The sequence below is a fragment of the Cyrtonyx montezumae genome, unplaced genomic scaffold (genome assembly GCF_038088225.1).
Source record: "Cyrtonyx montezumae isolate F1298 unplaced genomic scaffold, pur_monq_1.0 scaffold_14, whole genome shotgun sequence".
In the NCBI taxonomy this organism is placed as follows: domain Eukaryota; kingdom Metazoa; phylum Chordata; class Aves; order Galliformes; family Odontophoridae; genus Cyrtonyx; species Cyrtonyx montezumae.
In genome coordinates this window covers 9,163,266-9,186,243 of record NW_027071870.1, presented here as the reverse complement: position 1 = coordinate 9,186,243, position 22,978 = coordinate 9,163,266, and the positions used below count along the sequence as shown (strand labels likewise).

Genomic DNA, 22,978 nt, shown 5'->3' with positions numbered 1-22,978 from the left:
TGCTTCCAATTGTTGTAATCTTTACCTGGAGTATTCTCACTGAAGTCTATTACAATGAGTTGTTTGGGTCTAAGGTGTCCATGTGAATCAAAAAATGGGTGGTCTTATGTATGTGTAATTTGTACCCAAGTTTTTTTAATAAGTAAATTTACATTATGACTTTTTCCATTCATAAATATATAAGTGAACCAAAGGTCTTGTCCATTACTTTGTTGGTTGGCTTGACAAAGAAGTTTGGAATGCTAACGTAGCAAAATCATGGCTGTGTTATCCCAGGCAATATGTACTAAAAAGCAAATGTTTGTAACATGACTTTATCACTGACAGAGGGCAAATAAATTAGATATGAAACCTGAATTACCCATTTATACAAACTTCTAAAAGTTCCTTTCTTCCAATATAAGTTTTAGCAAGAGTTTTTGGTTGGGCCTAGGTACCTAGATCGAAAGAGTTGACACTGTCTGTAACTGACATTTCTCAGTGGAAACTGTTTCTGGATGTGGTAGTGTGCCCAGCTGAGCGGAGACAGGGGACTGTCCTCCAGACCTGACAGAGGGGAAACAGCCAGAACAGGACCAGGATTCCTTTTACCTGGGATGGAACAACACACTTAGACATTTGCATCAAAGGATAACAAGCAGAGATAGCTAGAGGTGATACTTCTGTTCTGCAAATACCGTGGCTTAAATAACCTGGAAAGGAATGCAGTAGTACTGGATAATTACTGTAATAGGAATGTGTCTGTGACTTCAAAGCAGTCTTCTAGGGAGAGGGCATTGCATATTCTCTGTAAATGAGTGATGGAAGATGATGGAGTTGAAGCTTTGACTGGCTGCTGAATCATTCATTTTAGCGTGGGTTTGAAATACCAACCCTACCTTCCTAACTGCTAGCAAGGAACAACCTCTAACAAAGCCACATTTCAGTGTGAATTGGAAACGAGTTACATACATAACCAATTCAAGTCTGCATATCATCTGTTATTATAATCTCTTGCCCTGTATTCAATTCCGGATACTGCTGTAGGTTAACAGCCAGGGAAGCATTCAAACCACCTATGTTTCCACAGATGTTTAACAGATAGCAGCATGCGTGCTCTGTTCACTGCTGTGAATGAATGAAATTCGGAGCAACTTCAATTTTCATACACTGATTTATATTTATTCTCATTGTGGCCTTTGTGCATCAACATGTAAACATCTTCCCCTATCCCACAATTAATAGCCCCCACTAAAACAATTACACAGCACGATCTGATTTGCTCTGACTGCATGGCTTCCTACAATAAAACACTTCCATTTTTTATTTTTATTTTTTAGAAAAAAGAAAGTAGAACTCCTCCCCACCCCCAAAAAAAAAAAAGTTTCTTAAAAAAATAATTTTTGGTAGCTTGTGTTGGAAGCAAATAACTTGAAGGAAATGTAGGCACAGTCTGGTAAGTAGCTGCCAGAACGAGCGGAAGGAGTTCTCTCACTTGTCCCTCACGAGTACCATTTCTGTCAGTTGAATGAGGGCTTCTCTTTCAGGGGATGGTCGCAGTTTGCTGATCTCTCTCATAGCTTCGTGGCAGTAGCGCTGGGCGAGGTAGGTTGTCTGCTGCACACCGTCACTCTACAGAGGAACATTAAACGCAGTGGGTAACTGAGCAGCCCCTCCCTGTCTTTTGCCCCTTTTCATGACAGGGGGTAGTTTTAAAGTCAGTACCCCGAACACTAAATTATATGCTGAAGAAGTAAGGAAGAGGATTTATTCTGTGTGCATTGAACCTTCCCCAAAGCTTTAAAATACCAAAACTTAGCAGTGCTGAACTTAACCACGCTCACAAAACAACACTTGTATTGGTAAGATATTCCTCAGTGGGACTAGAAACGAATTGCCTAACCTTTCCTCTTTGGCCCAAACAGAAGTATAAACCCCCTGTGCTGTGCTGACTACAGACGTATTCATTCTGCACAATCATTCACTCTTTTCACATCAGTCAACTAAAATGGGAGCGAGCACTTCAGCTGCAATCATAAGTTGCTGCTTACATCAGTCGTTGGACACAGCAACTCTTCAGCTGAAGGAACAGAGTTAATGCGTGAGCTTTTCATTTTTATCAGGAAGATTTTGTGCTTGAGGATTAACAACACCCAACAATCTATTCAACCCAGCAACTCACGTTTCTGCTAAAACACCTAAACAGCTGTGGAGTACCATCTTGTACTGGACCTCACACGCTTCTCAACATCTGTTCAAAACATGCAGCTCTGCCCTTCTGCTTCACACACAGTGAAATTCAGACCGACTTCAGCCCTTCAGGAAGGAAATACCTGACACTGTTCCTACCTGCAACACGTATTTCCGAGCACGTTCGACGTCTCCAGGCTTACTGAATCGTCTCATTATCATAGCATTCATTTCTGGAAACTGAGCACAAAGGGAGAAGTTGCGTACTGCCTGCGAGCAGTTCTCCATGCAGCAGCGGGCTGTGCTGAGCTGGAAAAGAAACCACGCACAGCCGTGTTCCCTGCTGCCACAGACCTCACAGATCCACTGCTGCACACACTTACCTGCTTCCCTGGCACACCTTTGGTTATGAAACCACAGATGTGTGCAGTCCTTGTTAGGGAACAAGTGCTGCATCCCTCACTGTTGTGACACCTCTCTGTTACTCAGAGGCAGTCACTGTGGAAGATACATTTAAAAGTTCACTGGTGACTCACAGCCAGCTTTCTCTAGATTCCAGCTTTCTTCCCATGTAATGACAAGTTAATTGCAATGTTCACATTATCCGTATTTACGATGATAGAGGATTCACACACATTTGCTTTTTATATTTAAGCTCCAAAGAATATAAAAATCCCCAAACCTGTAATGAAAAGCTATTTTTAGCAGTTACACAGATATAAAGGGTAGTTTAGAAGCATTCAACAAGATCAGTTGTAATAAAAATAAGCCCTGCTGCTTCAGCTGTACCAGTTAAAGAGTGACTCTAGAAGCAGTGTATGGCAGCGTATTTATTTTGAGAGAAAAATAACTTGTTCATGGTATGAACCAAGCTGAAATCCGAATAAACAGGGCCCGTGTTGAGCTTGGACACTTTTGTGTAACGGTCACTCAACACTGTGACACAAAAAACTGCATCTCAGCAGAGGACAGAGGACAAGAAGAAAAGGCCATCACTTGAGAGCCAGACAACAGGCAAAGCTGGACTGTGGCTGATGACAAGACAATGTGAGGACTGCCAGATAAATTACGGGGGATGCAGGACAGCAGTAGTACTCATTCCAAGAGAAGACAGCCCATAAGCAACAATTTCATTTTGGACTATCTTCAAGTCCTCGCTCAGGACTTTTTATTCTCAGATAAAAATAGATGAAACAGCTTTCAGTAGCAGCGCAGATAAGCATTTAGCTCCAGATTTCTTTCTAGCACTTAGGCTTTGTTTATATATCACTTAAGTTTGTAGTGCTGTTCTTTCAGTTTCTCAAAAACAGCAGGAAATGTTCAGCAGAGCATTCTGCCTGCAAGACGAGCAAGTCACCTTTCAGTCACTTACACTTCTCATCTATCAGGTACAAATGAGTAGAATTGTTTAGAAGTGACCTACGAAGATCGAGACTTCAAAATAAAATGGATAGATTTTTTTTTCTCTGTACTTCCACATTATTCTCAAACACAAGCAATTAAATGATAAGTGAGCCTGAAAGAGACAAACAGCAACCCGAGCAAATTCATGGAAGAATAATTTTCATTTAAACATTGCAACATTGAGTGCCCACAGGTGGTCAGTGTCACCCATTCTCTGCCAGTGTCTTTGTCCTACGTCCCTGCTTCTCCATACAAGCAGATAAAACAAACTAAAAAACCCCATTGCACAACTGCAGCCTCTTTCTGTACCTGTCTCTCTGTCCTTTTAGCGATGCCAGTTGCTGATGACTAACAAGATCCTGCTGCTCACAAACAAATTCTGCAATAATAATAAGAACAAGTTCACGTGTCCCCCAGACACACCAATGGGGAAGAACTGAGCACGTGGAGGAGGTTGTTCTCGGCGTGCATCAGTCTGCACTCCCAAGCAGTTGAAACTCCTCCCTTTCCTGACTTTTCTGAGATGCACGTCCTTGTAAATGCCCAAAGGATGAGGAAACAAACACATGCACACATTGCAGCCCCCCCTGGGCTCTTTCTGTTAAGAAAGGGGGGACAGTAAATATTAGAAAGTTTATTTTTTAAAGAAACTATTTAAAATTTTTCCCATCTCAAGCTCTGAGTAAATCCATTGACAGTACACAGCCTAGAGCTCCTACTGGAACTAGCTGTGCCACCTAGCATATCGTGCAGCCTGGAAGGAAGGACTGCTTTCTAAGTCCCAAACCTTTCCTCAGGTAAAGCAGAAGCCTGAGCAACGTGTATTACACCAGGCTTTCTCCCTTCAACAGACTACTGCCAATTTTGATGTTTCTTTTGGTGCTGCTAGTACTTTCGTTTTCTTTTTACTTCTCTAAATCATTCTCATGCCACTAAAAATCTTGACCAATTTTAAACTTAACTGATCTACTCCTTTCCCTTCTCCAAACTACCTTTACATTTACCTCCAGCAGCACAACTGCAGAGAAGGGAAAGCTTCCCATGTTTTTAACTGTGCTCCAGAATGGACACAAGGCCTAGAACTCGGTGAAAGGGTTATGGAGGCAGCCTGGGGAGACTGTGGTGTCCTGGGAAAGGACATGAGCAAGCAACCAATGTGCAGAAAACCTGTCTGAATACCTGCACCTTTGCGAAGTCTGGGCATTTAGGGCAGCAAAAGACTAATGCTTCCGTTGATACAGGAGGCCTAATGGTAAAAGCAGTTGTGGAGGAAGGTGTTTGTCAGTCTGACAACACATGCACATGCACTTGAACTCCAGCTGATACCGAATGCACCAACTCTTCACATGTGCCCAGGCCGTGTTCATCACTTGCACTGTAGAAGTGATGCGTCTGAGCTGGGTCCCTGTGTGGCTGTGAAGAGCTGTGTACGCTTTTGGTTTGGGGTAGAAGTGTTCCTTTCTACATACCTGTCGACAAGCAAACAAGACAGGGCCTGTGGCTAACCCAAGCTTGAGATCTGCTGCTGCTGGTTTCCCAAGATGGTCGGCACACGATGTAAAATCCAGCACGTCATCTATTAGCTGCAAGGAGATAACAAAGATCACTTTAAGGCATTCTCTGAAATACTTGCTAAGATGACATTTATAGAAAGAATGAAGACAGCCCACTTTGGTAGCTGGGAAAGGTTAAGATTCCCCCTATTTCAACAGAAGCACTACCTGAAAAGCGATGCCAACATTTTTTCCATACTGGTATGCGATCTCATGAACTTTGGGATCAGGGCAGCCTAGAATTGAAACCTGAAAAGAAAAACAGAGCGAGTGAATGGGAAGGTTCAGCCAGGAGCCACTGCTGCCAGAGGGTGACACAGCAAGCACCAACAGGGAGAATGTGGGGAAGGATTAAATGCTGACTCAGCAACACATTCTTGCTTATCTCTTGGATACACACAACAGCCAAGCTTATTAGGAAACAAAGCTGAGGAGCAGTGCAGTATTAAGAATATATTCAAGTCTGGTAGGAGATTAGCTTTATTAAATATTCAGCAGTTAGAAATTATAATGCACTGATGGAGAGAGAAGAAGTAAAGATGCATTGCACAAGCAGGCTAACAGTCATATCCAGTCCAGGGACAGAGGAATTAAATTTATTACGTTTATAAATCAGCCAGGGGATAATTGTAAGTCAGACAACAGATAATTGCACATTGCATGCCTCACAAAAGATCCACAAAATTGGAAGAATTGCATCCACAGAGGAGGGTCAGCTGAGATAAGGAAGATTATTTTTAAGGGTGATGTTAACTGTCTGAAATAGAATTGCTCAGAAGACGCCTGATAAGCCTGCAGACAAAGGCATCAAGGGATAAATGGCAAAGAAAAATAAGGCAGTGAATGAAGAAAATGCACCGAGGCAGATAACAGCATCCCAAAACTGAGACAAAGATTTTAACTGAGCACAGGCAGAGAAACTGACTGTAAGAGAGAGCTTTTGCTGAATAAACTCCACAAAACTGAAACACAGGACTGAGTAAGATCTGGGAATCCATTGCTCCACAGGAAGGGCACTTATGCTTTTGCACTTGTATACTGATTGCAGAATGAGGCTGGCTACATTTAAATTGCTTTATTCCAGTCCTCAATGAAGCTATCAGGAATAGAGGACAAAACCCATCCAAGTCTGCTGTGACTGATGGAAGGAGTGAAGGTGCATTTTATTTACTGCAAGACTAAAGATATGCTAGAAAAACCACATGATGCACAAATGAGCATATGAAAATCATATCTGTAAGGAATATGAAATGTAGGATCATTAAAAACAAACAAGAAAGATAAAAAAAAGGAATCCCAGACTAAAATCTGTTCCAGAAATAGCTCTGAGGGTGAACATGGAGATGCAAAATAATGTTAGATGCTGAAGGACCGATGTATTACATGTACCCTAACAAATATGATGCAGTGTATACAAAGTTGGAGGCTATTCAATGCTTCGGTGCATTTTGTTAGTAAGCACCAGAAAATTCCCAGTCATGGCCTTTGTGGATGGATAACAGCACACACCCAGGGCCTGCGTCCCTCTGACCTTTCATCTCACTCATCCCAGTTTTGTTTAAGGGGACAGCGTAGCAGGGAAATGATGCTACCTATGTCTATTCATACAACATCCTAAAGGCCATTAAAACAGTGAGCTGCAAATATGGGGTACTCCAGTAAAAGTTGTTAGAGACTGTCCAGCGAGATCACCTTGCCCTCGTTCCCTCCTTTTGAAGCTTTTCTTAACTAGCAGTATTTGCTCCTCAAAGCTAACATCATCTGCTGCTGTGCGGTGCCTAGCAAACTTCTGGTGCTTCTGTAATGCAAAGATAGCAAGGCAGAGGGACTGCAGTTACCCTGTGCCAATGAAACCTTTGCCTATCACCAAATGTAATGTGAAGAATTAAAATAATTCAGCAGAACAGTATTCAGTTGGCAAAATCCTGGTGGATGGTAAAGGGTCAGAGAGGGGACAAGCTGGCAGGTGGAGGGAGGAAGGCCACATCTGGAGAAGAGCTTCCTCCTCTAAGCTGGGAGGTCAGAGCAGAGCTGTCGGTGTATGTGGGCAGCTCCCTGGGAACACGGACATCACCCATGCAGGGAATTACAGCAGTGCACGTGCATTCAAAAAATAAAAGCACGAGTTATTTCCATCAGCAAAATCCATCACTGCAAAAATGAATTCCTGCATCTTTGCAAGAGAAGACCTTCGTATGTCCTATTCACTTTACAAACATCTCAGAGGACAAAAAAATAAAGCCAATCCATCAGATTTAATACACCTATCACTCTTAGCATGACCACACCATAAACCTGCAAACATGACTGGGTCTGATCTGCCACAGGGCTCCTCCACAAACCAATTTCTAACACTGCTCTTGTGGATTATTGCCCCCAAATGGACACTCACTGGGATGCAGGCAGGCTCACCCCACTCAGTCTGAAGCCATACTGACATAATAGAATGCATTTACAAATAAAAATTGGTGTAACAACGTAAACATAGTTATGCATGTTTAAATGGTAAAACTGACACCGTGGAGGTCATCCTATTGCTCCCTGATGTGGGGGTTTGTTGATCAAAAATGTAATCTTGCAAGAACTCAGTCATGTCCTGAGTAAATTCTGATTCAAAAAACCCTTCCTAATATCAAGTGGAACCAATTCTTCAGAAAGGTTCTCTGAATTCAGCAAACCAAGTCAATATGCTTGGTATTATTTCAAACACACTTGCTTTCAATCTTTTGTTACGTGAGAGCCTATATACCAATCTCTCTGCTACTGATCTTTCACACCCACAAAATATTCTGCCATCACCTCTGGATATATCCTGCTCTTTTACCTGCCATGTGAAAATACAGCAGCTGGGGATTCAAACACTTGCACATCTGTACTGATGACCTGTATGCCAAACAGAAGCACCTGCTGCTGGGCAGAAGCGTGCTTGTCTAAATGGCACTTGAGATACTTGCTCTCAGACTCCCTTTCCTAGGCTGGGGGCCATCTTGGAAAGGAAGAGGCTCTGAAATCTTCCCCTTCAGCTGCCCTTCAGCCTTCCTCCACAACCCCTCCTGAAGCAGTCAGGATCCTGCCTTCTCAGTTGCAGTTTCCAGGTGACAGCACCATTCCTCTTCGCAGTGGAATCCCACAGTAGTTTGGGTTGAAAGAGACCTCTTAAAGGTAATTTGGTGCATGCATCTGCTCAGACAGGGCTCACTTCAGTCGGAACACACTGCTGCATCCATCTGAGTTCTCACCATCTCCAAGGGTGGAAACCCCATGCCCTGTGTGGGCAATGTGTTCCAGCTTCTGGCCAAGCTCACAAAGCATCTTTTCTCAACAGCTCATTGCAATTGTTCATGGAAAAGCTCATCCTTTCACCCTGCGTCTCCATCTTCTCCTACACTCTTACACAGCTGGACAACATGAGGATTTCCCCCTCAGCTTCCTCTACTCCAAGCTGAAGCCAATTCTTGTAATGCTGTGTGCTCCAGCCCCCAGCCATCACTGAATTCACCCACAACGTGAATACTGCCTTGAATAAGGGAGCCCAGCTTGGGTACAGTACTGCCAGTGAGGTCTGACACACGTGGAGCAGAGGAAACCAGCCACATCCCTTGATGTGCTGGTGATGCAGCCCTCACTGCCACAAGGCCCTCTCTCCTCCAGCCCCCTCAAATCCCATTTGGTAACTCTTATCAAGGAGGTTAGGAAGACATCTACCCCCCAGTCCTGCACACAGCAGACAACTCTTCTGGCCACAGTTTGCATTTTCATATATCTTACAAATAATTTGTCTGATCACATTAGCCAAATACTTGCTTAGGAAGATCTGTACTTTTACAGAAAGAAAAGTTATGCCTCAATATCTGCAGTGCCTTTATGGTAATGTTTTCCACAGTAAACAGATTATGAAGCAAACCCCAAAGGAACTACTGTATTATGTGATAAGTAAGAAAATTTATTGGCTGACTGATGCCTCCGATGCTCTAAGCCTACATCTGTCATCAGACTTCACTGTGGTCAGCATGCTCAGTCTGAGGGTGGGGCACAGATCCATTTTGCTGGTGGTGTTCCAGCTCCTAGTATTTTAGAGGTCGTATTTCCTTCAACACCAGTTCCATACCCTGGCACGTTTGGCTTTTTTTCAGCTGGAGCCCTGTGTACACATGAAACCATAAGCGAGGTAAAGCAGATGCAGAGCTGCAGGCTGCTCCTTTCTTCAGTCCCTCAGCCAGACCTCCCAGACACAGCCCTGTCTCACTCCCTGAGGCTGCATGCTCTCCCTTATCAAACTAATCCATCTCTTGTGCAACTTCACACTGGTCTTGCAACAAGCGTGATTAAATCCCTATTTTGAAAGTGTGTTATGCAAAACATAAATAGCTTTACAAGGGTTAGGAATTCGCATTAAAGCAGGATTTAAAAAAAAAAAAAGAAGAATGAGAACCTGCTAAATTTATTTTGCCATCTCCAGCGCTGCTGATGACAGACAGAAATTCCACTGCAGATTTATTATTAATTTTTGAGGCAGTCACCTGCTGTGATTCTCTGAAAAATGCCTTTCAGTAACTAAGCCTTCAGTGACCCCCTGGGCCATCTGCCACCATTTCCTTTTGCAATGTGTTACTTTGGCTGCAACTTCGGTAACGTTCCCCCGTGTAAAGCTATGGTAGAAATAAACTGAGGACTGAGACTCTCATATCCTGGACAGACTGCTCTGTCAATTAAACAAAAGAATAATTGCTGTCTTAAAGGACTTTTGATTCAAGTGCAGTGATGCTTTGGACATGCAGAAAACATCTAATGCAGTGAACAGACGAGTGCTGACAAACTAGTGATGACCCTGCTCAGACATTTTACCAGGAATATTCTGCATTCTTCCTTCCCAGTGTGCAATCCTAAGATTCCTCTTGAAACAGTTCGACATTCCAGTTAATGTTTGTATCTCATTTATGCACCAAAACAAACCAAAGTCTTTTCCTATCATTAAAAAGGATTTGAACTGCATCTGGTGACACACTTGCCTGGTTACAGCTGATGCTCTGTAAACCAATAATCTCTCTCCTTAGTTTTGTTGCTAAAAATGGGATATGAATACTCTTCATTCCCCGGATGAATTTCCTTTCAAGCCAGAATGATGACCCTGGTGATCACCTTCACTGACAGAACTCCTTTATGGTTTGTGGTCAAAACCATATAAAATAGGAAAAGAAAAAACAACAAAATACCCCACAAAACCAAACTTTCCACTGCTAAAATATCAGAGGAGTTCTCCCAGCCCATGAAACAGAGGTAGGCATGTATATACAAGTCATGGATACTGCATCCTGCAAGTATGGTCTCACCTTAAGGACAAGTATCTCCTTCGTATTAATTTATAACACCAATTCTACTACATATACACATCCAGAAGTTCAGCACTGGAACAACTGAGAACAATTACTTGAAGAACAGCACCCAAGCATGTCATTCCCATTCACCAGCACCACAGCTACAGTCTTGAAGTAGGTGCTTAAATCCCTAATTCTTCTGTGAGTTAAGGAAAGGAAAAAATTCCAAATAATGGATTTGTGAGGAGATTCCACTCCATGGGAAAGTGATCCTTCTCTCCATAAAGGTTTCTATTAGGATGACTGTCAATGTTCAATGTAAAATGTTGGTGGGTTTTTTTTTTTTTTTGAGATAGCAGAGTAATAAATAATATGATGCTCATTACTATTCTAAGCTCTGCTAATATAAAGGAACTGCAAAGAGGGATTCTTGCATGGGCCATACTGTCATTAATACAAGCAATCCAGAAAACTTTAACTCCTTTCCTTCAAGCAGAAGCACCTATACAATGAAAGACATCTTTCCTCCCCAAAATATGCCTCTCTCATTCTACATGATTTTCCAGATAGAAACAATTTTCAGCTGTTGTCTATTGCAAAAATACATAAGTGCTCTGAGATCGCAGGAAGAAAACTGACACAGGATTGTAATCTAATAGTCTCAGAACTCTCTTGCTATGCCATACACCAGCTATAATTCCTTTCATTAAAGAAAAAGAAAGAAAGGAAAGAAAGGAAAGAAAGGAAAGAAAGGAAAGAAAGGAAAGAAAGGAAAGAAAGGAAAGAAAGGAAAGAAAGGAAAGAAAGGAAAGAAAGGAAAGAAAGGAAAGAAAGGAAAGAAAGGAAAGAAAGGAAAGAAAGGAAAGAAAGGAAAGAAAGGAAAGAAAGGAAAGAAAGGAAAGAAAGGAAAGAAAGGAAAGAAAGGAAAGAAAGGAAAGAAAGGAAAGAAAGGAAAGAAAGGAAAGAAAGGAAAGAAAGGAAAGAAAGGAAAGAAAGGAAAGAAAGGAAAGAAAGGAAAGAAAGGAAAGAAAGGAAAGAAAGGAAAGAAAGGAAAGAAAGGAAAGAAAGGAAAGAAAGAAAGAAAGGAAGAAAGGAAAGAAAGGAAAGAAAGGAAAGAAAGGAAAGAAAGGAAAGAAAGGAAAGAAAGGAAAGAAAGGAAAGAAAGGAAAGAAGGAAAGAAGGAAAGAAGGAAAGAAGGAAAGAAGGAAAGAAGGAAAGAAGGAAAGAAGGAAAGAAAGAAAGAAAGAAAGAAAGAAAGAAAGAAAGAAAGAAAGAAAGAAAGAAAGAAAGAAAGAAAGAAAGAAAGAAAGAAAGAAAGAAAGAAAGAAAGAAAGAAAGAGAATTTAAATTATATATAAAGTCTACGGGGATAGGACTATTGCTCAGCTTCTCCATTTTCTGCACTATGACTAAACATGTTTTTTGAACATGGATATCACTTTGAATCAGCTCATTTTGTAGTGATTAACAGAACTGGCTGACGGTTAGGGTTAGATATAGCACAGTCCCAGTCAAACCAACAAGTACATGCTCATGTTTTTTGAGCACATAATGTGGAGTATATGCAAGCGGTTGTTTTCTCCCACTGCTATAATTTAAAGTCCCAATCTGCAGTGACTCATGGGACCAGATGTCAAAGAAGCCTTAAAATCAAATTACAGGATCAAGAATTCTCAACTGACATTAAAAAAAACATTTCCTCAAACCTGCAGAATTTCATAAATTTGAGGCTGCCACTGTGAGCCCCGTTCTGGTGCATGTGAGTGTCAATAAATGTGTGTATAAACACAAAACAGGAAGAAATGAAAACCAATACTGAAGGCAACACAGCTGAATTGGGATCAAAGGCACAATGGAAGGCTCATTCTGGCAGAACGCCCTCTGAAGGCTTCACTTTGGAGGGCCTCCAGAGAAAGCAGAAATAATCAGTTGAGCTGTGAAGCTTACGGTACGGGATGTTAACTTTAGAAGAGACAGACGTACATACTGCTTTACAACTGTTTGCTATCAGACTGGCAGTCTTCTTAAAAGTCTTCTCGAGGTAGTGAGCAAATCTCTCGTTCTCATTTTCCTTGGAACCCAACTGGAGGAATTCACCTACAATTTTGCACAGATGGAAGTTTTTATTTGTGGCTTTACTGCTTAAGCAAATGAGTCTGATGATAAAAACAGAAAAAGACCTTACCACGCACCAGATCTTCAATCACCTGAGTTAGAACAGAGATGATAGTAGTGTTTCCAATTCGTGCTAAAGCTAAGGAAGCAGCTGACAGGATGAAATCACCAGCTAGAACAGCCTAAGAGATAAAAAAAAAAAAAAGAAAGAAAATTATTTTGTTTTTCTATTTAATATAAATGATACAACTTCCTTTATTTTTGGCACACATCACATCGTTTTCCTACATAAAGCATAAGTTATAACAGAGAGAAAGCAGAAGACAGCCAAATGTTAAAATTGGGGCCATTTTCGAGTTCCTGTCTTATACTGCTGGTTAAATTTTTCTACATAAGTAGTGTTCTCCCTCTATGCAACATCTGAAGTTGTTTGCATGTTAAGTTTGAAACATTTCCTCTCTATGTGACTGTTCTGCTGTGACTGTTATGCCATGTCAGCTCTGAACTGCCTCAATCAGTACCAGTAATTGGTTTTTTTCCTTGCATTTTCTGATTAAGGCCTTCCTAATAATGCTCTGTGAAGAAGCAGCACTCAAAATATCCTCGTGCCGACTGGAAAATGTTTTGCATTCATCACTGAAACAGGTCAACCTACTGTGTTTTGAATGAGGTACAACTTCAAAAGAGAAGGACATGGGCAAGTTGAAAGCATTAAAGAGTCACACTACAACCACAGCTTCCCTAATGCTCCCAAAAGATCAGTAACAGAGCACCGACTTGTCTTACCTACAATCTGGACACAATGCTTCACACTTTTTCTGGAATGCCCCAAGTCTGCACCCAGGCAAAAAGCCTGGATGTTTCTGCTTTGCCTGAACTAAAAAGCCATCCTTCCATCCTTACCTTCCTCTCGCCCCAGATCTGGTTGACTGTCATTTTTCCTCTGCGAGAATTTGCATCATCAATAACATCATCATGAACTAGGCTAGCTGTGTGGATCATCTCTGCAATTATGGCCACAGAGCGCTGGCTTGCTTGCACCTCCCTAAAATAAAGAACAAGATTTGACACAAAATTAAATACATTTTGTGTGCTGCACTGCAACTGGAAGAAATCTCAACAAAACCCAAGCAAAAACATATTTTGTTGAGAACAGCTGTTGCAGCTTTTCCATGGTCTGAACCCCATCTTTCAAACCTGAAATTAGGAAGACAAGAGAAAGTAAGATCATGTTAGTTCAATGAGCACAGTGCGATGTTTCCATCCTTATTAGGCCCTTTTCTGTCTTGCTGCATTAACAGTATTGCAAAACTCCTCAGTTACTGACTGTAATCCTGCTAAATCCAGACTGCAATAAATAGCACAGCATTAAGGATGCTTCATTCCAAGGAGACAGAAATGGGGAAAAGGGCAGAGAAAAGGATGCCAAGTAGCTTTGTAGCTGAGTTTAAAGTTTTTCTCATTTCTCTGTTGCTCTGCTATAAGATGCAGCACCACAAACTCTCCCAAGCTGGTTAGCACTACGAACCAGCAAGTTGGAGAGATCAGCAGACAAAAAAAAAAAACCCATATTCTACATCTGAATACATGATTTGCTGATCTTATCCTTTTATCTTATCTGGTTACCTAAGACTTCAGAGGCTCTTCAAAAAGCCTGAGGAATTAATCAGAATTACACTGCAATCATTTTAGGGCCGTGAGCACAAACTACCTAACACCTCAGGAAAGGTGGGAAGACCTTTGGGAAGACCTAACACTGGTGATTCAACTCTCAGTAGTTCACATCTACTTTATTTTTCACCGAGGTGAAAAAGAGGTAGAAGAATATAAAAACAATTACCTAGGGATTGAGGCTGGCAAAATGAACACAAAAGAGCTGTCCTAGCTCAGAGAAAGCACCATCTACCTGAGTACCCAAATGCCACTGCCTTGCTTGCTGTCTAGCTCTGGTCTCATCAAGAGCTGCATGCAGGATCCCAGGAATGCTACCCCTATTGGCTTTGCCCTATAGCTCTAACAATCCCACATGGATGAGAAAAAAAATAGAACAGGTAAGATTATTTCTGATAGATAAACACCTTACTTCTGGTATACAATTAACAGAGCAAATAACACTATTTTCAAGCAGAACAGAATAAGAAGTGAGAACTGAAATAAAGCAAAGTTAATTGTTTCAGCTCGATTGAAATGAAATCTAAAATTTTGCATTGCCTAGTCTATTAAAATCTAGTGATTAATCACAAAATGAAAGAACATCTTGCAGTCTGCTGACATAACACAGTGTTCTGACACCTACCTCTATGCAGAACTATGCATTGCTGTCAGTGGGAGTTCTACATCCTGAACAATAGCAGGATGTGTGGCTCACAGGCTGCAAAAATGTAGCTTTTGAGTAACAGAAAAATAAGAGCTGGAAACCTTTGTAGCTGTTTGATGGTAAGTTGAGCTGTGGACTAGTGATTTAGTCAAGTGCTAGTTCAGTCTAAGCATTTATAAAAAAAAAAATACTAAGTAGGATAACTTACCTTCAAACAACTGCAAAGGTCTCCAGCCTCTTTCATGCACGGGTCTCCTTTTGGGGACTCCCTTTTTCATTAATTATGTCAGCAGAGTGGACTTCCTGCTGGGAAGTAGCAGTAAATGGCAACACTCACAGACATGCCAATATTTTCAGTGGTATGAATGCAGCACAAGGACAGACATTTCAAAAGCAAGTTTTGAAAATTCTGTTTCACAGTGCAGTTCATTTCTGATAATGACCAAAAATGGCATGGGACAGCTCACGATTAATATCTCTGGCTTCCTGTATGCTAAATCACATGTGACAATTTAACCTGGAGGCTTTTTTTAAAGCTACAATTTTTGGAAGTTCTGCAGCATGGTTCTTCCCATCTCTGGCCAGAAATATTGCAATAGATTCCTACAAACACTTTATGAGAAAAAATCTGGAATCAGAGCATGCCTACATTAGGGCAAACACAAAAGAAACGGGATCCTTCTTACTCCCTGTCATGTTTCACTCTGCTCCGCCTGCAAAACAAAAGCAAGAAGTATCAGCAGTAATTCAGGCCAGGATCACCATGATCCTGGATCGCCATGAGTCCATGGAGTGGAATGATGCCATTTTTAGGTCATTCTCAGAATAAAGGCACCCCAAGATGGTATTATTACAACTATATCCTATGTAACCATAACTTCATCTTTTAGAAATGGATATCATGCATATGTAATCTTTGACCACATTCTATTTCTCAACAGGATCCCCCACTTGATTCTGCAACAAGCATTTCTGGACACACAGTACCCCAGGGAACCAGAACTTGATTCAAACACACTGAACAAGACCAAGGCTGATCTTCCAGGTGACCAAAAACTAAACAAACCTTCTGCCTCCAAACAAACACAATATTAACAGGTGCAACAAGGTGCTTTGCAGTGTGTATGCCACTAGGCAGACATTGCCAGTTCAAAGGCAGGAAACTGGCAACAGAACTTGCAAAATTTCTGTGGTACAATCATGCTCCTCAAAGTACATTTCTGCTGCTAAGTTCATGTGCCTAAAAAAAAAGTAACACTTGAGAAACATGGTCTGTGACACAGAAGGACACTACAGACTAACAGAAGCATAGAGAAGGGATGTGTTAACCAGGAACAAATTACCTAACTACTGAAAGACAGCAAACGGGAGAGGCATCTGACAATGAAGAGGGAAAGAAAAGAAGAGTAGGGTTGCTGGCAGATCCCCATACAATAGAAAATATTCACTCTACTTTGGCTATATCATTATATTTAAGTGTTTCTCTTACCATTTTGATGGATTTATTTCCCTTTTTTTCCTCCCTAAATCATTTGTGCTCACTATTTTCTCTATCGAGATGTCTCTGTACTTCTTTGGACTTCTCTTTGTTTGTCACTCATTTCAGGTGGAGAAATAGACAAAAATTCTTATTTACAAACACCTCTGGAAAAGATATCCTAAATAGAAACAGAGGTCCCATCAGGTTAAGTGATAATTCTGTGAAATTCTGCACAAAGGTATTGTGTGAAGAAATGTCAGAGGATGTGTGAAACTGAGGGTTTCCATGACCTCAGCTTCAGCTCTTTACAGTAATTTTCACTCTTGCACAAAAATAAGTTGCTATCATTAAACAACAACAACAACAAAAAAAAAAAACATTGCGCAAGAGACCTAAAGACTCAGAGCTGGATTTCTGACAACTGGGTCTTCAAGTGGAAGTGAAAAATAAAACCAAACTAGCACCAAACAGCTTGAATGCTTTGGATGGTTATTTTTTGGCAGTATTTTGGATTCACTATGGCCTTGCACTGCAGTCATTCTCTTTACAATGACTAAAACAAAGCAACCTTACTCTAGAAAGCCAGCTAACTAGCCAGCTGCTAGGGGCACTCTAAATAGCTGACCTTCTAAAATCTAAACACAAAAGATCACGTCACTTTATCAGTAAGCAGAGCTATCTGGGTATCTGTCTCCATTCCCCTGAGAAATTTCATCTGTTCTCGTGGGGCTCTGAGAAGACAAAGAGGTCCCTGTGGACTGCCTCAAAAGATCAGGACCCATATCCTTATGAAGTCGTGTCCTGTTATTTTAACAACCAAGCAAGGAAGAGTGGTACCATCTCAAGCAGTACTGTAAGAAAGGAAAACAAAACAAAAACCACCAAGAAAAGCAACAGAAAACAACTAAAGAACCAGCAAAAGCATGCTGGAACCAGCAAATTATGGGACAGCTGAAAAGGGCAGCAAGGTTTGGGTTGTAGTAAGCGGTGTTACATCACACAGACACCCAGACACTAGTGGAACTCTATTTTAGGACCAGTTCTCTTTAAAGTCTTCATCAATGATTTGGATGTAGGATATACGGTGTTTTGAGTAAGACTGTTGATGATACTAAACTGAGAGGAGCTGTTGACTCCATTGAGGGTGAAGAGGGCTTGCAGACCTCTAGGCAAGTTAGAGAGCTGGGCAATCACCATCCACACAAAGCTTAACAAGAGCAAGTGCCAAGTTCTGCACCTGAGAAGGGGCAACCCTGGCTATTACCTCCAGCAGGCTGCAGATTTGGGCACCACAGTATGAAAATGACATAAAATCATTACAAAGTCTACAAAGACGACAGTGGGTCTGCAGGGCATGAGGAGCAGCTGAGGGCCCCGGGTGTGCTCAGCCCAGAGCAGAGGAGCTGAGGGGAGCCCTGATGGCGGCTGCAGCTCTCACAGGGAGTGGAGGGGCAGCGCTGAGCTCTGCTCTGTGTGACAGCGACAGGGCCCGAGGGAACGGCATGGAGCTGTGTCAGGGGAGGGGCAGCTGGGGGTCAGGGAACGGTTCTGCACCGGAGGGCGGTGGGCAGGGACGGGCTGCACGGGGCATACGTGGGAACCAAAGTAAAACAAGCCTGGGAGAAGAATTAATATTCACTGAGCAAAAGCATGATAAAACGCCTGAAGGGAAATGAAAATTTGAAAGAGGAGAAACATCTCAAAAAAAAAACCAAAACATCAACTCAAAAAACTAACAACAAGAGAAGTACAACAGAAAGCAAGGGCTGTATTTTCCTCACTCAGAAGTACAACAGAGTAGCAAAAATGCAGTGTTTTCTTCTCTATGTGCACATTTTTCCTCATGAAAAAGATAACAGAACAATTTGTCATCTGGAATCAGTAACTCTACAAGAAGCAATACTAACAAAATTACCATCAGCGTGAGCTGGAAGTATACATGTATATAAAACAGGTGTTAACACGCAGCCTGCCTCAAGAAACTTAAAGCAAAGAGAAGAAAATACATACGAAACGTCATCAATCCGAATAAGTAGGTATTCAAAATATGAAAGCATATTCTTTCACATGGCCTACCAACCCTCAAAAGATGTTGGACATCACGCAGCAGCCAAAAGGCTTGCATGAACATATATTAATTTCAATTACAATCACAGTCTTTGAGAAAAGCAGCATGAAGCAAAGAGGAAGGTAAATACCCTGAGATTTTATTCTCTTCTTTTGTTGAAACTTTTCTGTTCTCCCTACTCAGAATGTCATTCTATAAAACAAACAAACTAACTAACTAACTAACTAACTAATAAAGCAAACACAAACATGACAGACATGACAGAGGCGACTTGGCCTGTTCTCATAAAAGGAACATTTAAATTAATGAGACTTTTGAACATAAAGCGTAGTTCGGATGTGCTGACAAACACTGCAAGAGGTGTACAAATGCTGTCAAATGACACAGGTATCTATAAATCAGTGCTGGTACTGAGGGTTGGCTACTTGACTTAGCATATGTAGCATTCAGAGACTGAGATCACACTTTCTTACTGGCACAGGGCAGGTATCAAACTGCTCCTGACTATTTAAAGACAGAATAATGCATGGACAAATGTATGTGCATGAGCATATACATGTTAAAAGGCAGCAAATATGATCTGTGCAAATAAAAGCAAATGCAGTTATTCCTATGGCTACTTACTATCTTTGATTTGCTGATCACATCTGATGTTACATGCTTCGTTACATCAAGTCTGGACTTCTCAGTATTGCCTGTACACTACATGATTTTATTGATAAGCTTCTCACATAACACATTAGAATAAGATAGAACTATCTTTTCCATTATTCTGACCAGAAGAATGTTTTAAAAACTCACTGTTCCAATTGTTCAAACTCTCCTACATTTCCATCCTGAACACATTTACTCTTATCAACACTGTACATTGTCTTAAGTAGCTTTCTTTCCTATTCCTTACAAATCTGCAGACGAGCCCTTCACTCTCCCTAATTACCCTTGCGGTCCATCCCTAAGCTGCAGTTATCTTTCTTTAAACACAAGAATTCTGGACACTGATGATTTCACTGTACAGTTATATCAGCCCTTCCCTTAGCTGAACTGGATATTCTGCTGTTGATGCATGCGAGGATCACGTTGAGGTTTTTCATAGAGAAGGTGCCTGCAAGTCTCACTGAGGTCCTAATGGGACACTTGTGAGCCTCCAACTTCTCCAAGCAGAATTTTTTGTTTCATTGTTCTACCTTTCATTCCACCACGGATGGGAAGTCATCAGGAATGACTGTGTCAACAGAAAGCACCACTGCCACACTCATGCCAAAAGCACTTGTAAAAATATTAAGCAAATCAGTGCTGTGACAAAGTATGTCCCTGAGGACTATCAGAAATGTTAATTCTTCTTTTTACGTCTTTGTCATTGTCTCAAGAGTAGCACTGTACAGAAAAAACTGAAATAGGCTGAAGTGAAGTTCACTGTCCAAGACAAAGTGGCACATATAGTACAGGACATTGCCAATTAGGTTTTTCTTTCTCCTTAGGAATTATATTCACAAAGATAGGGAAAAAATATCACTGAGATACTGGGAAAGGTGCCATATCAAGCCATAAAATATACACTGTGCTCTAAGGTACAAAAATCAAGTCCAACGAGGCACTAAGTTATTACTAAGGAGATGATGGCGCAGTGGATGGGAAATCCATTGAGATCAATAAACTAGTCTGGCAAGGGACCAAAAGTTTCACATTTGACATCCTGTGAGGGAAGACTGGAAACATGACTGGAATGCAAGGGGCACTCCAGTCAACAAAACCAACAGGAACATGTGGAAAGAAGCATCTGCAACCAGGCAAAGCAAGGAGTGATGTTCTATTCTGCCAGAACTCCTCAAAGGACAGTACACTGAAAAACATGAGGATAATGGCAGGATTTTTGAATAAAGAATCTGACATCAAAGTGTACAGAACTTCACCCACGGGGGGAGGGAGGGAGGACCTCTGACTGCCTGAATGTCTCACAGCATCAAATGCAATTATACTACCTGCTTGATGGCTTTTTTGTGTAATAACAAAAACACATTATGAAAGTCCCTTCTTCCAACGAAGTTCTCATCTCTTCAAGGGTTTAACAGCTACAGAAATGGTTACAACTGAAAACAGTTAATACAGTTTTTCCAAGAGTGTTACAGATTCTTATAAACCATTTATGTAAGAAGCTACAATCTGCTAAAAGCCTTACCAGAACTCGAGGACACGGTTTTCTATCACCAGTTACAATTGAGGTATATCCCACAGTATTACACATGGAAGCACGTAATAAAACCAATAGTTCACTTTGCACTGATAAATTCAAAAATGCATCCTTAAAATAGAATTTAAACTCAGGCTTTATTGTGGAACATTTTATTTCTATACAGTGGAATACTAAACATACTTTTGGGAAAATGCAGGAATGACACATTTCAAGTATGACACATGTCCACATACTCAAGAGCAACTGACTCACCTGGAATTGCTGTGGTGAATGTTGCAAGCCCTTGCCATTAGCACCACAATCATTGGTCGAAAGGCCTTTCCTTTCCCATCAAAGTAATATTCACACATTTCCCTAAGTTCTGCAGTAGATACAAGTAACTCCTACAGGAAGGAAAAGATGATACCAGCATTAAAGTCACAAAGCCAATCTTACAGTTTAAGCAGTATGCACACAAAAGGTTATCACCAGTATTCATTCCGCCCAATGTAAGCTGAAGCTGTTCACTTTTCACTGTAATCTGAAACATAATTGATGCATTCAAGCACTGTAAGTCAGGATAAAACAAAAACTGCATACTGGCTTTACATGATAGGTCAAAATGCTCTCCCCACCTTCAGTTCAGTTTATAAACAGCTCTCTTCATAAGCATGAAGAACGATCCCCAAGTAACTACCCTCCACAACAATGGTTTAATTTAAGTCAGAATCATTACAATATCCCAGAACAGTAACCAAAATCCTTTACCTTTTTAATATCCTCATAGAGATTCTTCAAGTCTTTTCTGCCAAGTTGAAAAGGGTCCTGGTATTTTTCATCACTAACTGTCTTACTGCAGCTGCACATGTGGGCTGTACTTGTATGATAAAACCTGGTGACAGAGTTTTTAAAAGAGTAACATTGTCAAAAGCCAACTTCCTTTGATTCCACAAGCAGAAACCTTTCAATGCACAACCCCCTTCCTTCCTAGTGACACAAGGCATCATTTTAACCAACTGATGAGGAACAAGGCCAGCAAAGCTACTTGTTGATGATTGTAGACATTCTGGAGCTAGCAAAGTGCAGCATTTGGAAACCAATAACCACCATCCTCCACACACTCACGCCCTTAACAGATTTCAGAAGTCTCCTGGGTAGCAAACTATGCTGCTCTCAGTGCATTCCTTTTGAACACTCTGTGCAGTACAGTACAGTGTACATTTGCAGACAAAGCCTACATCTTACAATTACTTTGCTGATTTCCTCCTAATCCTAGACAAGTGTTCCTGGCTCGGATTTGAAAATTCCCCTTTACACACCCAGCACATGAGATGGCCCCACCTAAGTTATACATTAAATCAACACTTCCAGATAGTATCATGATCCCACATGGTGATAAGGGTCAAAGTTCTACCTGCACGCATCAAGGTGCATTTACGCCTGGGCCTCATGATTTCTTTATACTCCCTGGAGCTAAAGGTTGTGGTTCTTAGTGTGTCTCATTTTCCAAACAAATTTCATGACGTGAAGGGCTTTGCCTATTGCTCTCCAGAATGGAGGACTCAGACTCCAGCCCCACAGCTCAACGTAGGTCTATGTGGAATTATCTAATGCTCTATAGCAAATTAACTGATTTTCAGTCTGTGCTTACAGCTCACAGCGACTACACAGTTCACCCAGTAAGTACATTTTCACCCAGCATGGAACAAGAACCTCCAACTTACCGCCAAGATGTACTACACAGATTTGGAAAAGACCGTACTGAGCTTCTCTGGGGAAAGTGACACATCTGCGCGAGGAAAAATCAGGGTTAATATCACATGCAGAACTTAAAATGGACGGAAAACATCCGATTACGAAAGGAAGCGTTCAGCACTGCGCCATTTCTTCCCGCTGACAGCTCAGCAGCAAAGGGAGCCTCACAATGCCCGCTGCCGCGCCCACGAGATCCCGACTCACACCGCTCAGGCGCGGTGAACTTTCCGCCCTTGCAGGGGCAGCCAGCAAGGCTGCCCGTGCACTGCCAGCGGGCATCGCTCGCTCTCGCGCTCGGAAGTGCGTTTTCCAAACGCCCCTCGTTTCACAGCTGAACCACGGCTCCCGGAGCCGCCCTCCCGCCGCGCTCTCCTTCCCCGGCCCCCTCCGCCCCATTCATCGCCGGTGACCTCCAGGCGCCCGCCGCACTCACCGCGGAGCGCGGGGCGGGCGGAGCGCGGCGCGGGCCGGGTCCCGGCGGGCGGAGCGGCGGCGCGGGGCCGAGCGGCGGTGCCCGGCGGCAGGAGGAGCCGCACCGCCACCACCAGCTCAAGGCCATGCTGTCCCCGGCAGCGCCGGCACCGCCGTCCTCACCGCCGCGACCCGGAGGCGGAAGCCCGGCGCCGCGACCC

The 22,978-nt window shown here is 42.0% G+C and overlaps 1 protein-coding gene across 6 annotated transcripts; it reads right to left on the bottom strand.

The window, feature by feature from the left end:
- Window positions 1-1,137: 1,137 nt before the first annotated feature.
- Window positions 1,138-22,950, bottom strand: PDSS1 (decaprenyl diphosphate synthase subunit 1). 6 transcript variants are annotated; one of them, XM_065731400.1, is made up of 11 exons: window positions 22,780-22,950; window positions 22,316-22,380; window positions 21,360-21,483; window positions 20,865-20,995; window positions 13,460-13,601; window positions 12,627-12,738; window positions 12,429-12,538; window positions 5,295-5,375; window positions 5,043-5,156; window positions 2,329-2,409; window positions 1,138-1,611 (listed from the first exon to the last, which is right to left on the bottom strand). In XM_065731400.1, exons 1-11 carry the CDS (start codon window positions 22,903-22,905, stop codon window positions 1,471-1,473), a joined length of 1,227 nt encoding a protein of 408 aa, XP_065587472.1. In that variant the 5' UTR covers window positions 22,906-22,950; the 3' UTR covers window positions 1,138-1,470. The 6 variants fall into 6 exon arrangements, with proteins under 6 accessions (XP_065587472.1, XP_065587473.1, XP_065587474.1 ...); XM_065731401.1 differs by lacking the exon at window positions 12,429-12,538 and having other exon boundaries at window positions 12,634-12,738; window positions 22,780-22,841; XM_065731402.1 differs by lacking the exons at window positions 21,360-21,483; window positions 22,316-22,380; window positions 22,780-22,950 and adding exons at window positions 15,082-15,179; window positions 16,363-16,531 and having other exon boundaries at window positions 20,865-20,935.
- Between the last annotated feature and the right edge of the window lie 28 nt (window positions 22,951-22,978).